Source organism: Toxorhynchites rutilus, chromosome 2 (genome assembly GCF_029784135.1).
Source record: "Toxorhynchites rutilus septentrionalis strain SRP chromosome 2, ASM2978413v1, whole genome shotgun sequence".
Lineage (NCBI taxonomy): Eukaryota > Metazoa > Arthropoda > Insecta > Diptera > Culicidae > Toxorhynchites > Toxorhynchites rutilus.
This window is the reverse complement of record NC_073745.1, coordinates 66,026,633-66,049,123: the sequence shown is the minus strand read 5'-3', so window position 1 is coordinate 66,049,123 and position 22,491 is coordinate 66,026,633. Positions and strand designations below refer to the sequence as shown.

The 22,491-nt window shown below is 39.5% G+C and overlaps 1 protein-coding gene and 1 long non-coding RNA gene across 9 annotated transcripts in view; one reads left to right on the top strand and one right to left on the bottom strand.

Moving 5' to 3' along the window:
- The window catches only part of LOC129764377 (vanin-like protein 1), a 48,894-nt gene that overhangs the window by 13,254 nt on the left and 13,149 nt on the right, over positions 1–22,491 (top strand). For 7 of the 8 annotated variants that reach the window (XM_055763382.1, XM_055763384.1, XM_055763381.1 and 4 more), the window contains exons 2-3: positions 17,721–18,295; positions 18,396–18,569. The exons of the other annotated variant lie outside the window; for it this stretch is intronic. In XM_055763382.1, the coding sequence (XP_055619357.1) occupies positions 18,227–18,295; positions 18,396–18,569 (243 nt within the window). In that variant the 5' untranslated portion in view covers positions 17,721–18,226. The remainder of the gene's footprint in view (positions 1–17,720; positions 18,296–18,395; positions 18,570–22,491) is intronic. 8 annotated transcript variants of the gene reach the window in all.
- On the bottom strand, positions 645–1,158 carry LOC129764381 (uncharacterized). Its single transcript, XR_008741129.1, has 2 exons — positions 1,036–1,158; positions 645–890 (listed from the first exon to the last, which is right to left on the bottom strand). It is a non-coding gene; the product is annotated as an uncharacterized LOC129764381 (long non-coding RNA).

The following is a 22,491-nucleotide window of genomic DNA, read 5'->3' as shown; positions in this document are numbered from 1 at the left end:
GGGGTATGCCCGACCCCCTAAAGAAAAGTATTGTTTTGTGAGATCTACGGGCACATATTGATATGTTTCCTCCACAGAATCATTGTCTAGTTTATGTGCCATGAGATATAAGGAATATCAGTACATTTAAACGGTAATTTTCTCAAGTAATAGTCAATTTAAAAACTGCCATAAAAATGAAGCTCATCAACCAGTGCGGGTGAAACCGGCACCCCATGGGGGTAACACCGGTACCCTATGGGGTAAGACCGTCATCTCAATTTCTCAATATATATACTTGGCAACAGATGAACCAGTTTGAATGTGACAGTCGGCAAATAGAAGGTATTCTAATTCTAAATGTCCCTGTCGAGTATGGTTCGAATCGCTCAACCGATTCCGAAGATATGGCGGAACAAGTTCCGATGAACATGGAATATGGAGAACAAATCACCACACCACAATTCAATTACAAGTTTAATGGAATCTAGGACCACATTGAACACTTACCGGTGGTCAGTTTTTCTTCTTACTTGAATCAATATCCGTCATACGCTTTTAATCACACTAGGATTCGACTTGAAATCACAGAGAAGAATGAGTTCATGACTGTAGGTAATTTTTTTCAGGTTTCTGTGATTATGATGGCAATAAAACTAATTAAATTATGTTTAGTTGTAATTAGTTTATTATTTTCGTTAAGACCATACAGCCATTATTTTTCGTTCAATGATGAAGTTCATTTAATTTTATCGAACAGCTTAAATCCAACATTAAATTTACATCAGTAGTTCAAAAGTCGTGGAAGCACGTTTGATAGAAACTCCACTAACAATAGCCTCTTTTGCAAGGGTGAGGTTCTCCTGGAACCAACTTCCTCGATTCGTTTTCCTTTGGTAGCTGCGAGGCATCTGAAATTGATGGAAAATATGTCTTAGAAACTTTCAACTAAACGCAAACCATGCCGTTATCCCCCACTGAAAGGGTGACGGACTTACCCCGACAGCACACATTTTTCAAGAAGACTATTTCTATTAACTTATTGCTTTAACTTACCTCAACTCGAATGCCAGTAATTGCTAACAATCCTGGGGACAAACTGTAGAGCAACGGAAAAGAATTTGAAACCGCGTTCAACAATAAAAGCTTAAACTTCAGTGACGGAAAATTACATCCGGCTACATATCATCGGCACTCGCGTTTGTTTTGATTTATATTTTGACAATTGACGGATCACTGTGGGTTCGATGTGATTGAAAACGTCTAAAATAATAAATACTAACATGTAGAGTATTCAAAAACGTAGTTAATCAGAGTTTTCTAGTAAAACTCAGGGGGTGCCGGTCTTATCCTCAGTGGCGGGCTTACCCTCCCTTCCCCTACATCTGAAAACATAGCACTAGAAAGAGAATTCTATGGCTAAGAAATATGACTAAAACTAAAATGAAGTGGCGCTAAGAGAATGGAGGTCTGTTGGTGAATATGGAACCGGAAATATGTCCAACTTAGTAGTGAAGATTTTGATTGAAAGAATCCACTGAATGATCAAGAATACAGGTCGGACTCGATTATATATAGTCGACAATTATTTTTCAACAATTATTTTCAAATCCTATACATAATCGAATCTCAAGGAAACAATTTTTTCATTAATGTATGAACGTCGAACATTAATAGAAAAAAAGCTTTTTTGTGATACGATTATGTATTGGATTCGACAATTAACGTTGAAAGTTAAATTGCGATTATATATAATCGAGTCCGACCTGTATTATGTGTATTTTTGAGAAAGTGTCGAGACATCCATGAGCGTTCCGTAAAAAGCTAGTAAAATTCAAAAGATGCCCTGTGTTTGATATACGAAGTTAGCAGCAAATATATGAGATAAATAATGTGACATCTACGGAATAATCTGTATTTATACAGATTTTTCAGACTTTTTGAACCCAAGAATCTGTAGATATAGATTACAGATTTTTTTGATTTTCATACAGATTTACAGATTTTTCAAAATAACGTTCCATTTTTAGTTATGGCTTGCTTTCAATAATATTTTTTCCCAACTCACCAATTTTATTCATATAGCATTCGAATCAGTCCGAATGAGATCGGTATTCATATGTAGCGTGTAGTAGGGGAAAGGGGGCAGTTTCGGACAACGCTTGTAAAAGCTACAATGCTACAAAAGCTACAAAAGCTTGTAAAAGCTTGCCTAAAATGGATGTCAGTGGGACAGCGTATTAAACATTGTACGCTCATGTTTATATATTAGGCTGTCAAAAAAGTCCTGCGGTATTTCCGCGAGGTGTCATTGTAAGCGCGTAGCTCTAGTTGTATTAATTGTATCGAGTCATACTATAGCTTGTTGGAAAGGTATATTTGCGCGCTATAATATAGTCCTTGACAGTGTTTTGTTTGGTTAAGTCGTTCGTGAGTTATAGTGTCGCAAATATGGAGCAAAATAAAGAGAAAATCCGACATATTTTACAGTACTACTATGACAAAGGCAAAAATGCATCTCAAGCTGCCAATAAAATTTGTGCAGTTTATGGACCCGATATAGTTTCCATTTCCACCGCACAACGATGGTTTCAACGTTTTCGTTCTGGTGTAGAGGTCGTCGAAGATGCGCCACGCTCCGGAAGGCCTGTCGTCGAAAATTGCGACAAAATCGCTGAATTAGCCGTGAAAGACCGGCATAGTAGCAGCCGTAGCATCGGCCAAGAGCTGGGGATAAGTCATCAAACCGTTATTAACCATTTAAAAAAGCTTGGATTCACAAAGAAGCTCGATGTATGGGTGCCACACACGTTGACGCAAAAACATCTTTGACCGTATCGACGCATGTGAATCGCTGCTGAATCGTAACAAAATCGACCCGTTTCGGAAGCGGATGGTGACTGGCGATGAAAAGTGGGTCACTTACGACAACGTGAAGCGCAAACGGTCGTGGTCGAAGCCCGTTGGAGCGGCTCAGACGGTGGCCAAACCCTCATTAACGGCCAGGAAGGTTCTGCTGTGTGTTTGGTGGGATTGTCAAGGAATAATCTATTATGAGCTGCTTCCCTATGGTCAAACGCTCAATTCGGTCCTGTACTGCCAACAACTGGACCGCTTGAAGGTAGCACTCATGAATAAGAGGCCATCTTTGATAAACAGAGGCCGCATTGTCTTCCATCAGGACAACGCCAGGCCACACACTTCTTTGGTGACACGCCAGAAGCGCCGGGAGCTCGGATGGGAGGTTCTTTTGCATCCGCCGTATAGTCCGGACCTTGCACCAAGTGACTACCACCTATTTTTGTCCATGGCGAACGAGCTAGGTAGTCAGAAGTTAGCCACAAAAGAGGCCTGTGAAAATTGGCTATCCGAGTTTTTTGCCAATAAGCTTCCTTATTGGCTGCTATAACAGGGATATTATGAAGTTGGCATCTCGTTGGGAACAAATCATCGAACAAAACGGCGCATATTTGACTTAAAACAGATGATTGTAACTAATTTTATGAACAAATGAAAATTCAAAAAAAAAACCGCAGGACTTTTTTGACAGCCTAATATAAGATGACTAACGGTATGACACCGAATTATCTACAAAACGAGATAACGTATGGAAGAGATATGCATCGATATAACACAAGACAAGCAAGTGACCTCAGAACCATGAACTTTCGAATGTCGTGTACCCAAAACTCACTTTTTTACAAAGGATATCGACTGTACAACACATTACCCAATGAAGCAAAGACAGCAACTAGCCTTCGAACGTTTCGTAGTATTTGTAAAGAGTTTTTGAAGTATGATTTAGATTTTTAACCCGGCGTAAAATCGATGTTAATCATTGTTAGTATGTTAGATGACGAAGTTATAACGGATATTTGTGTTCATATCTCATGACTATGATGATGATGGTACGTTATAAGTTTGTTTAATTTGACAATTTTTTTCTCCATTAGTCGTAGACTTGAATTTAATTTAAACAATAGTTTGAGTCCGCGCGCGTTTAAAAACATAGAAAAGCATGAAATTGAACATAAGCAAACACAATTTTCCGCGAATAAAATAAAAGCTTTCCGAGGTGTTTGATGTGGAAACCGGAGTGAAGCTAGGGATAGCTCAACCGGAATTCTTGTAAATTCATCTTCTCAACAGATAATTATAACAAGATTTTTCTGTGTTGTAGCAGATCTAATTGCAGATTCAGGTTGACGCGTTATACCCTAGGTTAGATGTAGGGCCTGAAGTATCGGCTGGAATTAGGCTTAGGTTTGCTCAGCTGTCTGGTCTCGAAAATGATCGCATTAGTAGGTCGTTGTCGGGTATCTAGTAAAGCGGGAATTCCTTTGTAAATTCAAGGCTAATGCTGACATAGGTATTGGGTTCAATTCCTGATCGGTCAAGGATTTTTTCGGGTTGGAAACTTTCTTGACATGCTTTGGGATAAGTAATGGGCCTGAAGTATCGGCTAGAATTAGGCTTGGGTATACTCAGCTGCTCGAACTCGGAAACGATAGTACCGTGGCCGGGGATCTGATAAAGCGGGAATTCCCTTGTAAATTCTTGGCTAATACTGACATAGGTATTGGGTTCAATTCCCGATCGGTCTAGGGTCTTCCCGGGTTGGAAATTCCCTCGACATGCCATGGAATAAATACGTTTAGCTAATGGCTTAAATTGTTCTTACGTTTAGTAATCTATGTCTGTGAGATAACCAGTCCGTTTTCTTGTTCAATTCAATTTGCTCACTGGTTAGTTGATGAAAACATATAAATACCGTAATATAATTATTATCAATAAGATAACTCGTCTCGCTCAAACCTTTGCAGGGGAATGAGGTGGGACCACCATCATTTTTTATAAAAAAAAAAGTTAAGTGGTAGAATTTTCAACCAAATTAAAAATATAAGAAAGTGAACAGCCCTTCCACCAACAACTGTCATATGGTTTGACATCTCCTGGTCGTTTATTACTTACGAAAACTACATAGTGCCCTTTTTCATACCCGTTTCGAAACTGCCCCACACATGGGGCACATTCGGACAAACACGCAATTTTCAAAAATTCGAATAAACCAGTCGTAATTGCATCAACGCACACCTCTAACACGCTCATATGATACATTGATGTCCAAATGACAACCAGGATGAATTCTGGTTTTTTTTTAAGTTTACAAAAAATATTAAAAATCAAGGAAAAAAGTGTCCGAATGTGCCCCCCTCTCCCCTACTGCTTTCTCATTGAACAATCCCATAAGGCGAAAATACAGTAGAACCCCGATTATCCGCGGAATAGTCTGACTAGGCCACCGTGCATAACGAAAATCGCGGATAACGCGATAAAGGACTAAACATGAAGTGCAAACACGAAACAAAGATATTTCTACGCAAAAACTATGTTTTATCGATATAGAAATCATTAAACAATCCATTTATAAGGTCTTGTAAACCAGTGGTCAGATAATGTGTAAGCCATGACCAAAATAAGAGAGCAGATGTCTACCTCTCACTGACAAATTTCGGGAAGCTTTATAGAATTACTATGGAACTTGTGCGAATTTTTACGTGGATACCATCAACATCGTCAAATTCATGATAACTATGCCAATAAATGATACATTAGCTAAGATTTTTTTTTGCAGACTTCTGATATGTATTTACAGAATAATGTTTTTATGTTTATGTTTAAAAAATATGCGCTATAATTCTTTTTCGTGTGATATTATTCGCATGTATCCCAAAAACGATTAGTTTGGCGTCTTTCGCCTTTCATCTCTCCGCTCGAACATACAGAACAATCACATCTGCATAGTGCCGCAACACATGAAGTTTCCAATTATGTAATCCTTTCCTCAAGCATGAATTTCAACTTTTGTTTATACTGAGTACCGTTATCTATTATTCATAGTAGCACCTTTTTGATTCGTGAATAAGTTTACAAGACATTAAAATTAAAACATTAAACATTAAAAAGTGTTTTGGCACAAATTATAATATTTATAGGAGTACCGGTAAGTTTCTACGTTTTTTTTTTCAAACATTAATGCTTTATTCTGCAGAAATGGTTACACATTTGATATTCAAAGTATTGCCCATCGTTAGTTACAACTTTTTCCCATCTTTCTGGCAATTCACGAATCCCTTTGGGGAAATAATCGGCCGGTTTGTCGGCTAATCACGAATCGATCCAATTTTTGACTTCATCAAAATTGGAGAATTGTTGCTCAACCAGGCCATATTGCATCAATCGATAAAGGTAGTAATCGGACGGACCAAATTCTGGAGAATACGGCGGGTGGGATAGGACCTCTCATTTCAGCGTTTCCAAGTATATGTTTCGATATGTTTCGCACGTGAAAAAAACGGCGCTCAACATCTCTTGGCTTCAATTCATACGGCACCCAATGTCCTATCTTTCAGATCATTCCCAATGCTTTTAAACGATCGGATATGGTTTGCTGAGCTACTCCAAGTGTATCTGCAAGTTCTTGTTGCATTTGTGGCGGATCTTGATCGAGTAAAGCCTCCAAATCTTCATCTTCAAACTTATTTGGCGGTCCGGAACGTTCTTCGTCTTCTAAGTCAAAATGACCACTTATAAACCGTGCAAACCACGTCTGACACGTTCGCTCAGTTGGACCATGGTCACCATTCTTCATACTGAAGTAATGAAGTAACACTCCTCGCAAAAAACACTCCGGTTGGTACGAAATTCGACATATTCGAAGTGGCAAAAAACTGTGTTGTTCACGCTTCGCTTCTTTTTACTGAAATAAAGGGTGTGTCACATCAAATTGCATCACGGAAAAAACGCTGTAGAAATTTAATTTTTAGGAATTATATGTTCAGCTTTCGCTTATAATCAGATAAGAGTGTATAGATCACGTTGGCCATGCTTCACTGTCAATTTTTCGTAAATTTGGAAAAATGTCGTCGAACGAAAAAGAGCGTCGTGAATTAATCCTGTGCACTCATTTCGAGAATCCGGAGTTGTCACATCGGGACATCGGTAAGATGCTGGGAATCGTCCAATCCACGGTCAGCAGAGTACTAAAACGATACTTCGAGAACCTAACCATCGACCGGAAGGTGAAGAACGGCAAAAATGGATGCTCCGTCAGTGAAAAAGATCACAAGCGCGTAGTTAAGCAGTTTAAACGTGATCCGAGAAGTTCGGTCCGGGATGTCGCCAATAAGCTGAATTTGTCAAGTTCATTCGTCCAGCGGACCAAGCAGCGGGAGGGCCTGCGTACATACAAGGTTCAGAAGGCTCCTAATCGCGACGAAAGGCAAAACATGGTGGGGAAGACGCGAGCCCGGAAGCTGTACACCGAAATGCTGACGAAGCCGCATTGCCTGGTAATGGACGACGAAACCTACGTCAAAGCGGACTTTCGTCAGCTGCCGGGCCTGTTGTTCTTCTCCGCAAAGGACAAATTCAGTGTTCCGAAGGAGATTCGCAAGCAGAAACTATCCAAGTTTGCCAAAAAGTACATGGTGTGGCAAGCGATCTGCTCTTGCGGAAAGCGGAGCGCCCCCTTCGTGATGACCGGCACGGTAAACGGGCAGGTTTACCTTAAGGAGTGCCTACAGAAGCGCTTACTACCACTATTGAAGCAGCACGAGGGCCCGACCATCTTCTGGCCGGATCTCGCTTCGTGCCACTATTCAAAGGACGTGTTGGAGTGGTACGAAGCCAACGGGGTCACCTTCGTGCCAAAGAAAATGAACCCGCCCAACGCGCCGGAGCTTCGCCCAATAGAGAAATATTGGGCGATTATGAAGCAGGCCCTCCGGAAGAACCCAAAAGTTGTCAAATCGGAGGCGGACTTCAAGAGAAAATGGATTTCTGTTCAAAAAAAACTACAACCTGACGTTGTACAGAACCTTATGGACGGGGTAAAGAGGAAGGTGCGAGCATACGGGCTTGGGCTCGAAGTATGAATAAAAAGAAAATGCCAAAAGTTGTTTAATAGTTTTTATTTTACTGTCTAAAATTTTCAAGAGGATCAGTCTACTGGGCGAATTTCTACAGTGTTTTTTCCGTGACACACCCTTTACATATACTGAAAAAGACGCGCAATGACAGTAGCTTTCCAACGAATGTCTGGAAATTTGATTCACTGGAATAATAATCAAGTTATGCCATCTGTTGTAAAACCCAAGAAACTTATCGGTACACCTAATACTTCATACTATTAGTGCGAAATCTGGAATGGTTTGATTTATACTTTACGATATATCGTTTGCTATACCCATCATTGATTAGTCAGTGCTCAAACACATTATCAAGGATAGCAGTTTCAGAGTGGGTCGTGTGAACCGCAATTACGGATGACGGTTCTTCATTATGATAATAAAAATACATATTTTTGCAGTTATCTTCTATCATGGAAAAAGGTACCTTTGAATAAATCGCCCTTTAGAAGGGTTAAGTGATATAGACCCAGCAAACAATAAATCGTTAACTAGCTCATATACATCAACATATACCCCATATTCATGCTGGTATATGCTGCACCTAACTAGTATATACATGCAAAAGTGAAGGTAATATTCAAACATAGCAAGAGCTTCCGAATTGGTTTGGATACACATACTATTTGTATTTGCATTTTATACGACTATTGAAAAGAACAAATGTCGGAAAATGTGAGTTAATATTACATTTAAAACCGCACGAATAGAAATTTCCATTTATGTTTGTAACAATAGAAACTATTCAATTGGTTTTTAATGTGAATGGAACATAAATTTCAAAAATGAGTGGTGATGAAGATCAAGGAAAAATTCTCCGATGGGATCCAAACTCCGGTTGTTGAATTAATAAGCAGCAGCTATCTCGCATGGCTATCTGAAATATAATGCTGGAGCAGTTGGAACTCGTACATATACGTCATTCCTGGTTGCCGATTTCGCTTATTTGACTGTGTCTTGAGGAAAAGGAAATCATCCCAATCAAACAAACCAAATACTTAGTTTCGTTTATTTGAAATGATAACCCAGGAAATTCATAGGAACGATCTCAATGCTGAAGAATTGTTGTTCATTTATCTGAGGACAATTTGTTCTCTCAATTAATTCAGTGCACAGTTTTACATAATTGGATACTATTTGTAAACCAACTTGGTAACCTTGAAAAGCCGAATGAACCAAGATGCTTTACAGTACCCAGCATACATTAAATCGTGTGCTCCCGTGGCCGAGTGGTTAGCGTCGCACCTAAAATGCCGGGGGTTCGGATTCGATTCCCGTTCTGGCCTGGGGAATTTTTCGTCAAATTAATTATCTCCGACTTGCACTGTGGTCACGCGTATTCTGAAACTTGCCACTCACAATGCATTCAAGGCGTGTTATTTGGCATAGAAATCTCAAATAAATACTAATAAAACTGACGCAAGTAATGCTACGTTGGGACGGCGAAGTTCCTCGAGGAATGCTAGTGCCATTCAAGAAGAAACATTAAATCGTATAACTTTTGCACAAGCTAGGTCGCATATAAATTCGTATCAAATTACTATCATATAAAAACTCAATCAAAGGATGCATCATGAGTATCCGAAATCGTATAAAATGCTATAACACGATTTTCTATATAATTGATATAATTGATGATGGATTAAGTCGTATATCGGGATAATGATCATCCTAGTACTTTGATATGCAGTATCATATACGCACATTCTACGAATTTCTTGTGGCATTGTTGGTTCAAATCGCATATCAGTGTAAAAAGTATCGTCTATCGTTATATACGGCTTGATATACATATAAAATACACCATATACGTATATCGCCTCCACTTTTGCGTGTATATGCCAGTTATATGCATCATATATCATTCAAATGTGTCTTAGATGTATACATATTGCCCCCAATTGAGGCTATTCATACGATTAAATGTTTGCTGGGTATACTACGAGGTTGGCCAATACGACGAAATAACTATGCGACCATCTTGAAGTTCTATGGTGTTTTGTTTTTAAACAAAAGTACTAGTACTAAAGGATGTCCCACATCAAATTGCATCACGGAAAAAACTCTGTAGAAAATTACGTATTGGGTATGTTCTTTTGAAAATTTGGGTAGAAGTAGCTTAGAGTGTATTGTTTACAAAATTGGAAAAATGGCGTCAACCGAAAAGCAACGCCGCAAATTGATTTTGCGCAAGCACCTGGAAGTTCAAACTCAGGGCCCTCAATTGACCATCTTTATGTTGTTATAGAATAATTACGTTCACGCAATCATCTTCAACGATGGAGATCGATCCACGGTGGAACAAAGATCGATTCATTCATACAACTGCTCTGCTCTACAAGAAACATCGGACTGCTGTTCTATAAATAACCCAACAATGATCAATATCAACTGTCTCCGCTGTCCAGTTTTCTGAACAATGGAAAAACAGAAAGAATACCCTTACGTGCCTAAGTGGCTACTACTGTGTAATTTACCATAATCTAATGGAGCAGAAAACCTAACGCCTGAATGGCTACTACTACTGTGTAATTCACAATTTATAGAAACATAAACATATGTACAGGGTTTTCCAACTTTAAATTCCGAAAGTAAATTGAAATAAAACACACTTAGAATTCGAATTTCGATGAAACTTTTATTTCAAATTAAAGTTTGGTTTATGCCATTATGTGTGAAATACAATATCATTCAAATGTCCACCTAGGGCCTCCTCGCACAACTAGATCCGGAACAGGTAATTTTCGATGACTATTCGGCACATATGGGGCGGTATCTCGGTCATAACTTCTCGAATGTTGTCTTTAAAATGTTCAAGAGTTTGCGGAGAGTTGGCATAGACACGGTCTTTCGCATAACCCCACAAAAAAAAGGCTAGCGGGTTCAAATCGCATGATATGGACGGCCAATTGGCATCACCAAAACGCGAAATTATGCGTCCCTCAAATTTCGTTCGCAATATGGCCATGTTCGGTCGTGTTGTGTGGCACGTGGCGCCTTCCTGCTGAAACCACATGTCATCCGTATCTATATCTTCAATTTGTGGCAAAAAAATCGGTTAACATGCGGCCATAGCGCTCACCATTCACAGTTACCGTCTCGCCGTCCTCATTTTCAAAGAAATACGGCGCGATTACTCCACCAGACCATAATGCGCACCAAACGGTGACTTTTGGCGGATGCAATGGCCTCTCAATAATCACGTGTGGATTTTCTGAGCCCCATATACGGAAATTTTGGGTGTTTGGGAGCTCGGTGGCTAGCTCGAAATGTGCCTCATCACTGAAGAAATTTTGATGCGAAAATTCAGCATTTTGCTGACGCATTCCATGGTCACCACGCTCTAATTTTTGTACCAGTTGGACTTTATATGGATGTAGGTGCAAGTCCATATGCAAAATTCGCCACAATGATGATGTTGACAAGCCCAATTGCTGAGCACGCCGTGGAATCGAAACATTCGGGTCATCCTCCACACTGGCAACAACAGCAGCAATATTTTCGGCCGAACGCACATTACGATGATGCACAGGTTTCACAATATCCGCTACGGATCCAGTTTGTTCGAATTTACGCACTACATTAGCGATTGTGTGCTCTGTAGGCCGTCCATGACGACCAAAATCCGTCCGTAATGCTCGAAAAACATTTGCCGGTTTTTCATCATTTTTATAGTATAATTTAACAAAATTAACACGTTGTGCGATGTTAAAACGATCCATATTGTAAAATGGCAGACATTCAACTAACGATATGACGCTTTGGTTGACAGCTATGTCAAACGGTTGTCAGCGCAGGGCTGTATACTTTCGGAACCCCGAAATGGAAAACCCTGTACATGTACACGATTAAAACCCGGCTCTGTTGCAGCTGAAATGCTAATGAGCCTAATGAATAAATAAATGGGATAAAAAAAGTACCTGGAAAATCCTCAACTCTCTCATCGGGACATCGGAAAACAACTCGGAATCTTGCAGTCAACAGTGAGTCGTGTTTCAACGTTACTACGAAACTATAAGCTTCGAACGGAAGGAGAAATGCGGTCAGAATAGATGTTCTATAGGCGATCAGGATCACAAGCGTATCGTGGAGGTGTTTGACACGTTAAGCCCCGAAAGAAATATGGGACCGACAATGAACTTTTCGTCTGGTCCGTGTCGGTCCCAGCGAATCGATAGGGGACTTTTCTAAGCATCATTTGTTAACTTTGTGGTTGCCGTTTCTGATGCCGACACTCTCCGAACAAAAATTCCACTGTCGGTCCGGTCTGGTCGGCGCAAAAAAGACGGAAAATTCAGTGTCAGTCCCCAAAGACCGACGCGGGGTTTAACGTGTTAAGGGGCGACCCCGGTCAGGAAAGTCAAAACAATCAAATTTTGTTTTTTTTTTGCAGTTTTATAAAGATTATGTTCTCAGAAATGTTATCTTGAAAGGATTTTTCTGTATTTACTGTTTTTGGAAAGCCTAAAGTATGATATCACCTCACGGTATATAGTATTGCTGTACGAATTTTTAAACGTGTTTTTGTCGAAATCATGTTTTTTCACCGATTTGTTTGAAAAATTTTATCAACATGTAAAAATTGATCGCTAAGGCGTTACATAGAAATTTTGACGTAGGACTACGTCTAACCGGAAGATATAGGGGGTGAAATGAATATCTAGGCACTGAATAAGTTGGAAAAAATGCAAGATTTGGAACGCTTATAACTCGAGCATTTCTCAATAGATCGCAAAGGTTTTTGCATCAATTGATAGGAAATATATCTACGCATCTATCATAACGAATAACATTTCATTTTTCTTGAGATAAATAATTGAATAATTGTGAAATATCAAGCATTGTCCAAATGCACTATGTGCCCATTTTTGATTGGTCCATTTTGTGCTCCTCAAATCGTACCGACCAAAACGGTCAACCAGAGCAGCAGCGAAATAGAATGAAGCACGATTGGAAAGGAAAAAGAAAAAAATTAACGAAACATTGGTCGCAGTCTCACACATGCGTAATTCTCGAGCCAGCCAGTCAGCTTAAAAATCCCCGCTCCGCTGCCGTAACGATCATTCTTTGGGTGGACACCGACTGGACAACATCGTTGCTGGATGAGCTGGATGGCGAGGGATCGAGTGCCTTTCTCAAGGCAATGGGGGCGGAGGTGTAATGAAGGAGTTAGAGTAGAGTTTTAAGGGCCTTTCTCAAGGCTAGAGACGAATGAACTAAAAAGTTTAAAGTCTCTATAATACAAAACCACCACCACCACCACCGTAACGATCATTCTCGTCCGAACCGTACACCACATCGTTTCGCAGGCCATTACATCAACAAACCAACACAAGCAGCCATGGTTGGATATGGCAAAGGAGGAAAAGTGAAGGGAAAGGCAAAATCCCGCCCGAACCGTGTTGATCTGGAGTTCCCCGCAAGGGTAGCTAGACCGAGCGCGTTAGAACCAGTGCACCAGTCCACCTAGCCGGCGTTATATAGTTTCGGCCGCCGAAGTGATCGAGTTAGCTGGCAAAGCTGCTCGCGACGATAAGAAAACCTGCATTCAGAACAGACCACATTCGGTTCGGTGGACATCAAGACAACACAACAGGCAGTTGCAGCAAGTGGCGAGTGGCAAACGCAATCGCAAAACGACAGCAGGTAGCAGAAGAAAAAAGTTTGTTCTTTATACAATCTGCTTTGGTGGCAAAACCAGAACAAGGCGGCATCGAGGGCGTTCGAAATGGTTTTTTTTAAAACCACGAGTACTAAGTTTTTTTAAATTGGAACCATTCCATAAAACACGGCGCTTATCAGGGCCATTAAACCTTTCAAAAAAGAGTTTACGAAATACAGTTCAATACATTCTAAAATAATATCCAAAATAATAATAAAACACAAATTGATTTTTTTATAATTTGTTTGCCAGGATATGATGAGTATGTGAATTTGGCAGTTGTTCTGAGCTTATTGATGGTTGGGGACTTTCCCGATTATTCAATTTTCACCACCAATTCTTAAATTGCTTCTAGATTGAAAGTACAGTAATTTATATTTAGCTCGACATTGAGCTAATTGGATGGATCTGTAATGCGTCATTTTTGTAAACATAGAGTTCGGGGTCCAAATTATGACTCCACATTGAAAGTCGACACTGTACCACTGTCATCGGAAATGTTCAATTACAGGTTTAAATCGCCTCAAATGCGACACTGAGTGTTTCTCCGGCACGTCGCATTAAATGTAATTTACTGAACAACATGTCACAAGCTGGATGGGAAGAAATTTTCCAACTGTGAAAGCTGTGGCGAGTGGCAAACGCAATAGCTAAACAGGAAGGTTTAACCGAACAAGATGGGGATATCGAGTGATTAAACAGTAAACTAATCCATTTTTCAGGTAGATAGGTAGGTATTCACGTAGGAGAAGAAAATAAAACAATATATTTAAAATATATATTTAACAAAAGCTGTCCCCTTTGTATAGTCCTACGTCACTCCGGTTATGTCCCCGACATTACCCACCCGTCTTTTTTTTTGATATCTCAATTACCTTAGGTATTGTCCTTAAGTTTCAGAATATTCATTGGAATTCGTTCTGTGACACCCCGTTGCTTTAGAACCAATACCACCAGCAAGGTACCGATTTTCAGACAGCATCCAACTTTCAACAGCGTAATAATCATTATTCGTGCACTCGAAAAATGAAAAAAACATCTTCAAATATACCTTAAATAATAACCATAATACCCAAATACTTCACTTTATTACTAACATCCGAAAAAAACCCGAAAATTCATTATTTTTCAAGCTTCCAGACAGGGGACCCCCCTTAAGCGGAATCCTAATGCTCCGGTCAGGGATTCGACCAAAAAGTTGAATCTGTTCAAGTCATTCGTTCAGAGAGCCAAGGACCGGAAGGGACTGCATACGTACAAAGTGCAAGGCTCCAAATCGTGACGAACGATGAATCTTACTAACGATGACTTACTTATCGGTTATATTTGGTTGTAATTTTCTACGGCGTTTCATCCGTGATGCAATTTGATGTGGGGCACCCTTTAGTAGTAACTGAATACCATTGAACTTATTAAAAAAATGCAGAATTCAGAACACTTGCGTTTATAATTTCTCTTTCACCGCACCTTGTGCCATAGATCCGTAGATCTTCGATGTATCAAATTCATAATATGATGTAATATGTCCTCAATTACGATTCAATATGATTTACTGTTGAATTTTGCGATATTTTTAAAGTTTTACGATAATATTAGACTGTCAAAAAACTCCTGCGGTATTTTTTTTTTAATTTTCATTTGTTCATAAAATTAGTTACAATCATCTGTTTTAAGTCAAATATGCGCCGTTTTGTTCGATGACTTGTTCCCAACGAGATGCCAACTTCATAATACCCCTGTTATAGAAGCTCGCTTCCTTATTGGCAAAAAACTCGGATAGCCAATTTTCACAGGCCTCTTTTGTGGCTAACTTCTGACTACCTAGCTCGTTGTTTCGAAGAATCCGTGTGTACATGCGACTGTTCGGTGTTGCTGTGTGGGTATGCCATGTTTGCACCCACACAGATAAAAACAATTTACGAGAAACTCTAGACAGAGCGTGAGAGAACCTATAAGTGTTGCCAAGTGGAAAGCGTAAATAATCGCAACGAATGTATCACAATCAAAGGAATCATCGAATCAGCATAGGATGGGACGCTAACTAATCAATGCTAACTTCTGACTACCTAGCTCGTTCACCATGGCCAAAAACAGGTGGTAGGCACTTGGTGCAAGGTCCGGACTATACGGCGGATGCAAAAGAACCTCCCATCCGAGCTCCCGGAGCTTCTGGCGCGTCACCAAAGAAGTGTGTGGCCTGGCGTTGTCCTGATGGAAGACAATGCGGCCTCTGTTTATCAAAGATGGCCTCTTCTTCATGAGTGCTACCTTCAAGCGGTCCAGTTGTTGGCAGCACAGGACCGAATTGAGCGTTTGGCCATAGGGAAGCAGCTCATAATAGATTATTCCTTGACAATCCCACCAAACACACAGCAGAACCTTCCTGGCCGCTAATGAGGGGTTGGCCACCGTCTGAGGGGTTGGCCACCGTCGATTTTGTTACGATTCAGCAGCGATTCACATGCGTCGATACGGTCAAAGATGTTTTTTTGCGTCAACGTGTGTGGCACCCATACATCGAGCTTCTTTGTGAATCCAAGCTTTTTCAAATGGTTAATAACGGTTTGATGACTTATCCCCAGCTCTTGGCCGATGCTATGGCTGCTACTATGCCGGTCTTTCTCGGCTAATTCAGCGATTTTGTCGCAATTTTCGACGACAGGCCTTTCGGAGCGTGGCGCATCTTCGACGAGCTCTACACCAGAACGAAAACGTTGAAACCATCGTTGTGCGGTGGAAATGGAAACTGTATCGAGTCCATAAACTGCACAAATTTTATTGGCAGCTTGAGATGCATTTTTGCCTTTGTCATAGTAGTACTGTAAAATATGTCGGATTTTCTCTTTATTTTGCTCCATATTTGCGAAACTATAACTCACGAACGACTTAACCAAACAAAACACTGTCAAGGACTATATTATAGCGCGCAAATAAACCTTTCCAACAAGCTATAGTATGACTCGATACAATGAATACAACTAGAACTACGCGCTTACAACGACACCTCGCGGAAATACCGCAGGACTTTTTTGACAGCCTAATATGTCCTCAATTACGATTCAATATGATTTACTGTTGAATTTTGCGATATTTTTAAAGTTTTACGATAATACATATCATGATGATTGTTATCCCCAATTACGACTTAATCTGTCGTTATAAATAAAATCAGATTTTTCGCATTTTATACGATTTAAGTTATGCGCAATGTATGCTTTGATCGACATTGTATACGTTTGTGATTCGATTCCATGACTTAGAATATGCCATGTTATTCGATTTAATGTTCGCTGGGTAATGATGAGCTGGTAATACGATATATCTTATCAATCATAATGAAGGGTAATGTTCAATTATGGAGACATAACGAGTGTACATCGCACTTATTATCAATGGGATATTCGAAATTTGATGATTATGTAATATTATCAATTGATCATGATCGATGTCAGTTTTGATGTTTTGTTTTGATGTTTCATAGATACATACTTTCAAATGATTGATATCGCAATAGAAGCAACAATTCAATTTATCTTCATTGGAAAGTCAAACCAATCGATAGCGAACAGAGGAAAATGGTCACGAATTTGTTGACATGCACTTTACTTTCTCGTTGACCGTTGGGTGTCGAACAAAGATCTATTTTAACCAACCGCTCGTTTTATCTTTTCTTGGCGGCCAGACGATCATTCAGTTCCGATTCTCATGCATTGTTATACAACGTACAACGTCCAAGGTTTCCATTTTTATCAGCAAATGCACTTTCGCAAAAAGAATCACAGCTAAATTTACTCCGAGCGCATATGCGCAAATGTACACTCAAATAACATTGTGGTCATTCTGAGTGATCACACCGAACATCACTTCGCTGATTTCTTGTTTCGTTGTCGTCACCGGATTTCAAATCGTAATTAGTCTTACGGGAAGTACCAGTGATACGACGCCGCACGCCGCTACCCAAACAGAATAATGCAGCTCCACTGCAGCGCTTCCGCTTTATTAATCATTGCCACTGATTAACTCAATCTTTTTTACAAATCGGTTGAGTCATGTCAGCACATATACTCACAGCATGGATCTACGCTCATCACACAGTGTTTCTTTCCCAGGCCGCCTGGAATCTCGCCGAAACGAGCCTGTCTCGCTTGTTGTGCATATTCGACCAGTGAGCCGTGTAAAGAGCAACCAATAATATTAATACCGTCGATGAAAAGTGAGGAATGACACGAGGGGCAGAGGAACAAGAAAAAGAAAAATAACAAGTTGCAGTAAGAAAACAACATATCGCCTCAGAAGTGTGTAAAGATAAGAATGAATGAAGGAAAAAAAACGCTGAATAAAATGATAACGTGAATGAATAGAGCGAAAAAAATATATAATTCATGCGAGGAATCATAAATTCGGACGGCTGCCCGCGCCAGTAAGTGTTTGCCAGCAGTCGGTGTAATATGTGCGGTTTTGAGCGCGAATGTCAAGTGATCGCGTGGTTTGTGTTCATCCTTTAGGACGAAGGACGAAGAAAACTGGTTTTTTGCGATATTTGAGTTGTACTGAACACACATGGTCATATAGATAGTAGCGGTAGTGCTTGCAATCCGTTACGCTACAAGGGATAATGAATGGGATCGTCTATCTGTATGGAGCATTACTGTTTGTTCTGAGTCAGACGGAGCTGTCGCGACAGGTGAGACACGGCGCCGACGATGCCATCATGGCTATTGGCATTGCGCATTCGAATCAACCGGTCCGATCGGAGCTGAGTTCATTGTTTTCGTTTGTTTTAGTTTTATCAGATCGATCATAGCGGGGGCGGTGGTTTACCTTCCAGCCCACAGGATGACAGCTATGTCGTAGGAGTGGTCGAATTCCGACCCGAGCTGCTCGATATGGACATACGGCGGAGAACCGAACTACATTTCGAGGCGTACGAGCAGCTGATTCGATCCGACGATGCGAAGGTGAGTGTAATGCCAGTGGCCGTTATTATTGCCACTATCAGTTCAACTTTCACTATGTTGGAAATAATGTTTTCTGTCTGTGGCTGTGTGTGCGTTGAGTGCGTTATACAATACGGTGAGTTAAATGGGCCTTAATACGTTAATTATCTCCTCCTGATGTAGGCTGACCGAGTCGAGAGAGTCATTACGGTGATTTTGTATCTTCATATACTCTGGGTTTCATAAGAAAGGCTGAAATGATACGGACCTTCGGGTACTGTATATTTAGACATTTTGAAATATTTTTGTGTGTCGTGATTGAGCTGTGTCTGCTCAGTTAGTAAGAATTTGACGAGTTTATACAGAGCAATGAATAATGGAAACATCTAACTTTAAAATCATTCACATAGTGCGTAAAGAAAGTCAACTGAATTGCTCTTGATGATGATGATGATGATGATGATGATGATGATGATGATGATGATGATGATGACCCACCTCATACCCCTACAAAGGTTTGAACAGGTCGATTTATCTTATAGATAGTATTTATGTTTGCATTAAAGTTAAGAGACCAGCATTATAAAGCAAAGACAAAAACGAACTGACTCTGTTGCAGGCATGATTTTCTATTAATCGAACATTATAAATTGGCGAAAACTGTAAAACAAAACAGTGTTTCTATCCGTATCGACATTGACATAATCATAGTCTCAACTTCAGATCCAAAGCTTTTCCAAGGCCTGTCAAGAAAATTTCCAACCCGGGAAGATCCTTGACTGATTGGGAATTTAACCCAATATCTAAAAGTATCAACTAAGAACATATTAGAGATCTGCCACTATTCAGAAATACTCGATATAACCATCTTATGAAAAGAAAAAAAAAGTTTATGACAATTCTGACTGAGCTATACCCATTCCAGTTTCCACTTCAGACCCCATATAAAATTTCATTGTGTATCAGTGTTCTGCCAGTGTTCATTATTAACCCTCCTTTACTCACGTGCAAAATCATAACACGTATACTCGCGCACGATGTCACAGACCGAAAATTGAACTTCTCTATAATGTGGCCATTGTGTATTTTTCAGGCTTTATTGGCATTTATTTTAAGAAGAGGGTATGATTGAATGAAAAAACCCAAAAAAATATGTTTTCTTCGTCTTTATTATGTTTTAATAGTCATCTAATTCAGCCTCCTCAAAACCGAGTAATTTTCGATACTCCAACACAAATAACGAAATTCAAATTTTTCGCTGTTATTAATTGAAAGTAAGCAACTGAATATTATTAATGGAAGTATAAAGAGTTATAAAATAACATAAAAACGTATTAATCGATTGTGGTTTCATTGGAGTAAGAATCAGAACATAGCATAACTACATGCTCGAAACAAACATATTTTTTACATTTCATGCAGTTGTTGCGTATTTTCCGGATCTTTTATCGAAGAGAAGAATGTATAACAACCTTCTAGATAATTACCAGATGATAAAGGTCCTGGAGTATAAAGTTTGCATATTCTTTGTCTCTGTATTCTTGGTAAACTAAGAATTAATATAAAAAAAATGATGATGATGGTCCCACCTCTTTCCCCTACAAAGGCTTGAGCGGGACGAGTTATCTTATTGATAATAATTGAGTTACTGAGTTTATTACATCATACTAACCAGTAAGCACATTAAATTGGAAAGAAAACGGACTGGTTATCCCGCAGACATAGATTACTAATCGATAGAACAATTTAAGCCTTTGTCTAAAGTATTCATTCCATGGCATGTCGAGAGAATTTCCAACCCGGGAAGACCCTAGACCGATCGGGAATTGAACCCAATGCCTATGTCAGTATTAGCCATGAATTTTCAAGGGAAATCCCGCTTTATCAGATCCCCGGCCACGGCCTGCAATTGCGATCGTTTCCGAGTTCTAGTAGCTGAGCAAACCCAAGCCTTATTCTAGCCGACACTTCAGGCCCATCACTTCACATATCCCAAGGCATGTCAAGAAAATTTCCAACCCGAAAAAATTCTTGACCGATCAGGAATTGAACCCAATACCTATGTCAGCATTAGCCTAGAATTTACAAAGGAATTCCCGCTTCACTGGATACCCGACAACGGTCTGTTAATCGTTTTCGAGACCAGACAGCTGAGCAAACCTAAGCCTAATTCCAGCCGATACTTCAGGCCCTACATTCAACCTGGGGTATAAACGTGTCAACCTGAATCTGCAATGAGATCCGCCACAACACAGAAAAATCTTGATATAATTATCTGTTGAGAAGATGAATTTACAAGTATTCCGATTGAGCTATCCCTAGCTTACCTCAGGTTTCCACATTAAACCCATTGGAATGACTTTGTTTTATTCGATCAAAAATTCTTTTGCTTTTGTTCAATCTCACGTTTCTCTATGTTTGCCAACGCGCGCGGGCTCAAACTATTGCAGACTTCACAATTATTTTTTAAATTTAATTGAATAACTAAGATATATATAAAAGCAAAAAAAAAATAAAATACCATCATCACCATAGTCTTGACAAGAAAAATACACGGACACACATACACTCAAAAGACAATAATTTCCTCGTTTTATGAAATAATGAAATAATGATGATGATCTCCTCAAAAAGTTTGTACTGTACGAGTTCTCTTGTTGATCTTTATGTAACAATTATTAAAATAACCAGTAAGCACATTGAAGTAAAAAACAAAACAAACGGACCGGTTATATTACAAACATAGATTCCTAATTGAAGAACAATTTATGTTATCAACTTAACGTATTTAACACATGGCATGTCGAGAGAATTTCCAACCCGGGAAGACCCTGGACCGATCGGGAATTGAACCCCATGCCTATGTCAATATTAGCCATGAACTTACAAGGGAAATCCCACTTTATCAGATCCCCGGTCACGGCCTGCATTTGCGATCGTTTCCGAGTTCTGGTAGCTGAGCAAACCCAAGCCTAATTCTAGCCAATACTTCAGGCCCATTACTTTACATATCCCAAGGCATGTCAAGAAAATTTCCAACCCGAAAAAATCCTTGACCGATCAGGAATTGAACCCAATACCTATGTCAGCATTAGCCTAAAATTTACAAAGGAATTCCCGCTTCACTGGATACCCGACAACGGTCTGTTAATCGTTTTCGAAACCAGATAGCTGAGCAAACCTAAGCCTAATTCCAGCCGATACTTCAGGCCCTACATTCAATCTGGGGTATAAACGTGTCAACCTGAATCTGCAATAAGATCTGCCACAACACAGAAAAATCTTGTTATAATTATCTATTGAGAAGATGAATTTACAAGTATTCCGATTGAGCTATCCCTAGCTTACCTCTGGTTTCCACATTAAACCCATTTGAATGCTTTCATTAAAAAGAATTGTTTTTGCATATGTTCTATCTCAAGTTGTCTATGTGTGCTAACGCGCGCGGGCTCAAACTATTGAAGATTTCACAAATATTGTTTAAGTTAACCATCATCATTATAGTCTAAAGATAAGAAAATACAAATATCCGTTAAACTTCGTCATCTTACACACTAACATTAATTATATGCAGGGTCAAAAATCTAAATCATGCTTCAAAAACTCTTTACAAATACTACGGAATATTCGAAGGCTTGTTGCTGTCTTTGCTTCATTTGGTAATGTGTTATACAGGCGATATCCTTTATAAAAAAGTGAGTTTTGGGTACATGACATTCGAAAGTTCATGGTTCTGAGGTCACTTGCTTGCCTTGTGTTATATCGGTGCATATCTCTTCCATACGTTATCGTGTTATCGTGTATTAATGCCTTTTTATAAGATGATATAATGATGATATAAAATGATTTCTAGGAACTTCCTTTTCTTTTTCTTGTTTTCGTGTTGATATTGTCCATTATAAAAAAATATCCCCGAAACTGTAACTGTTAAAAATTACCTCAA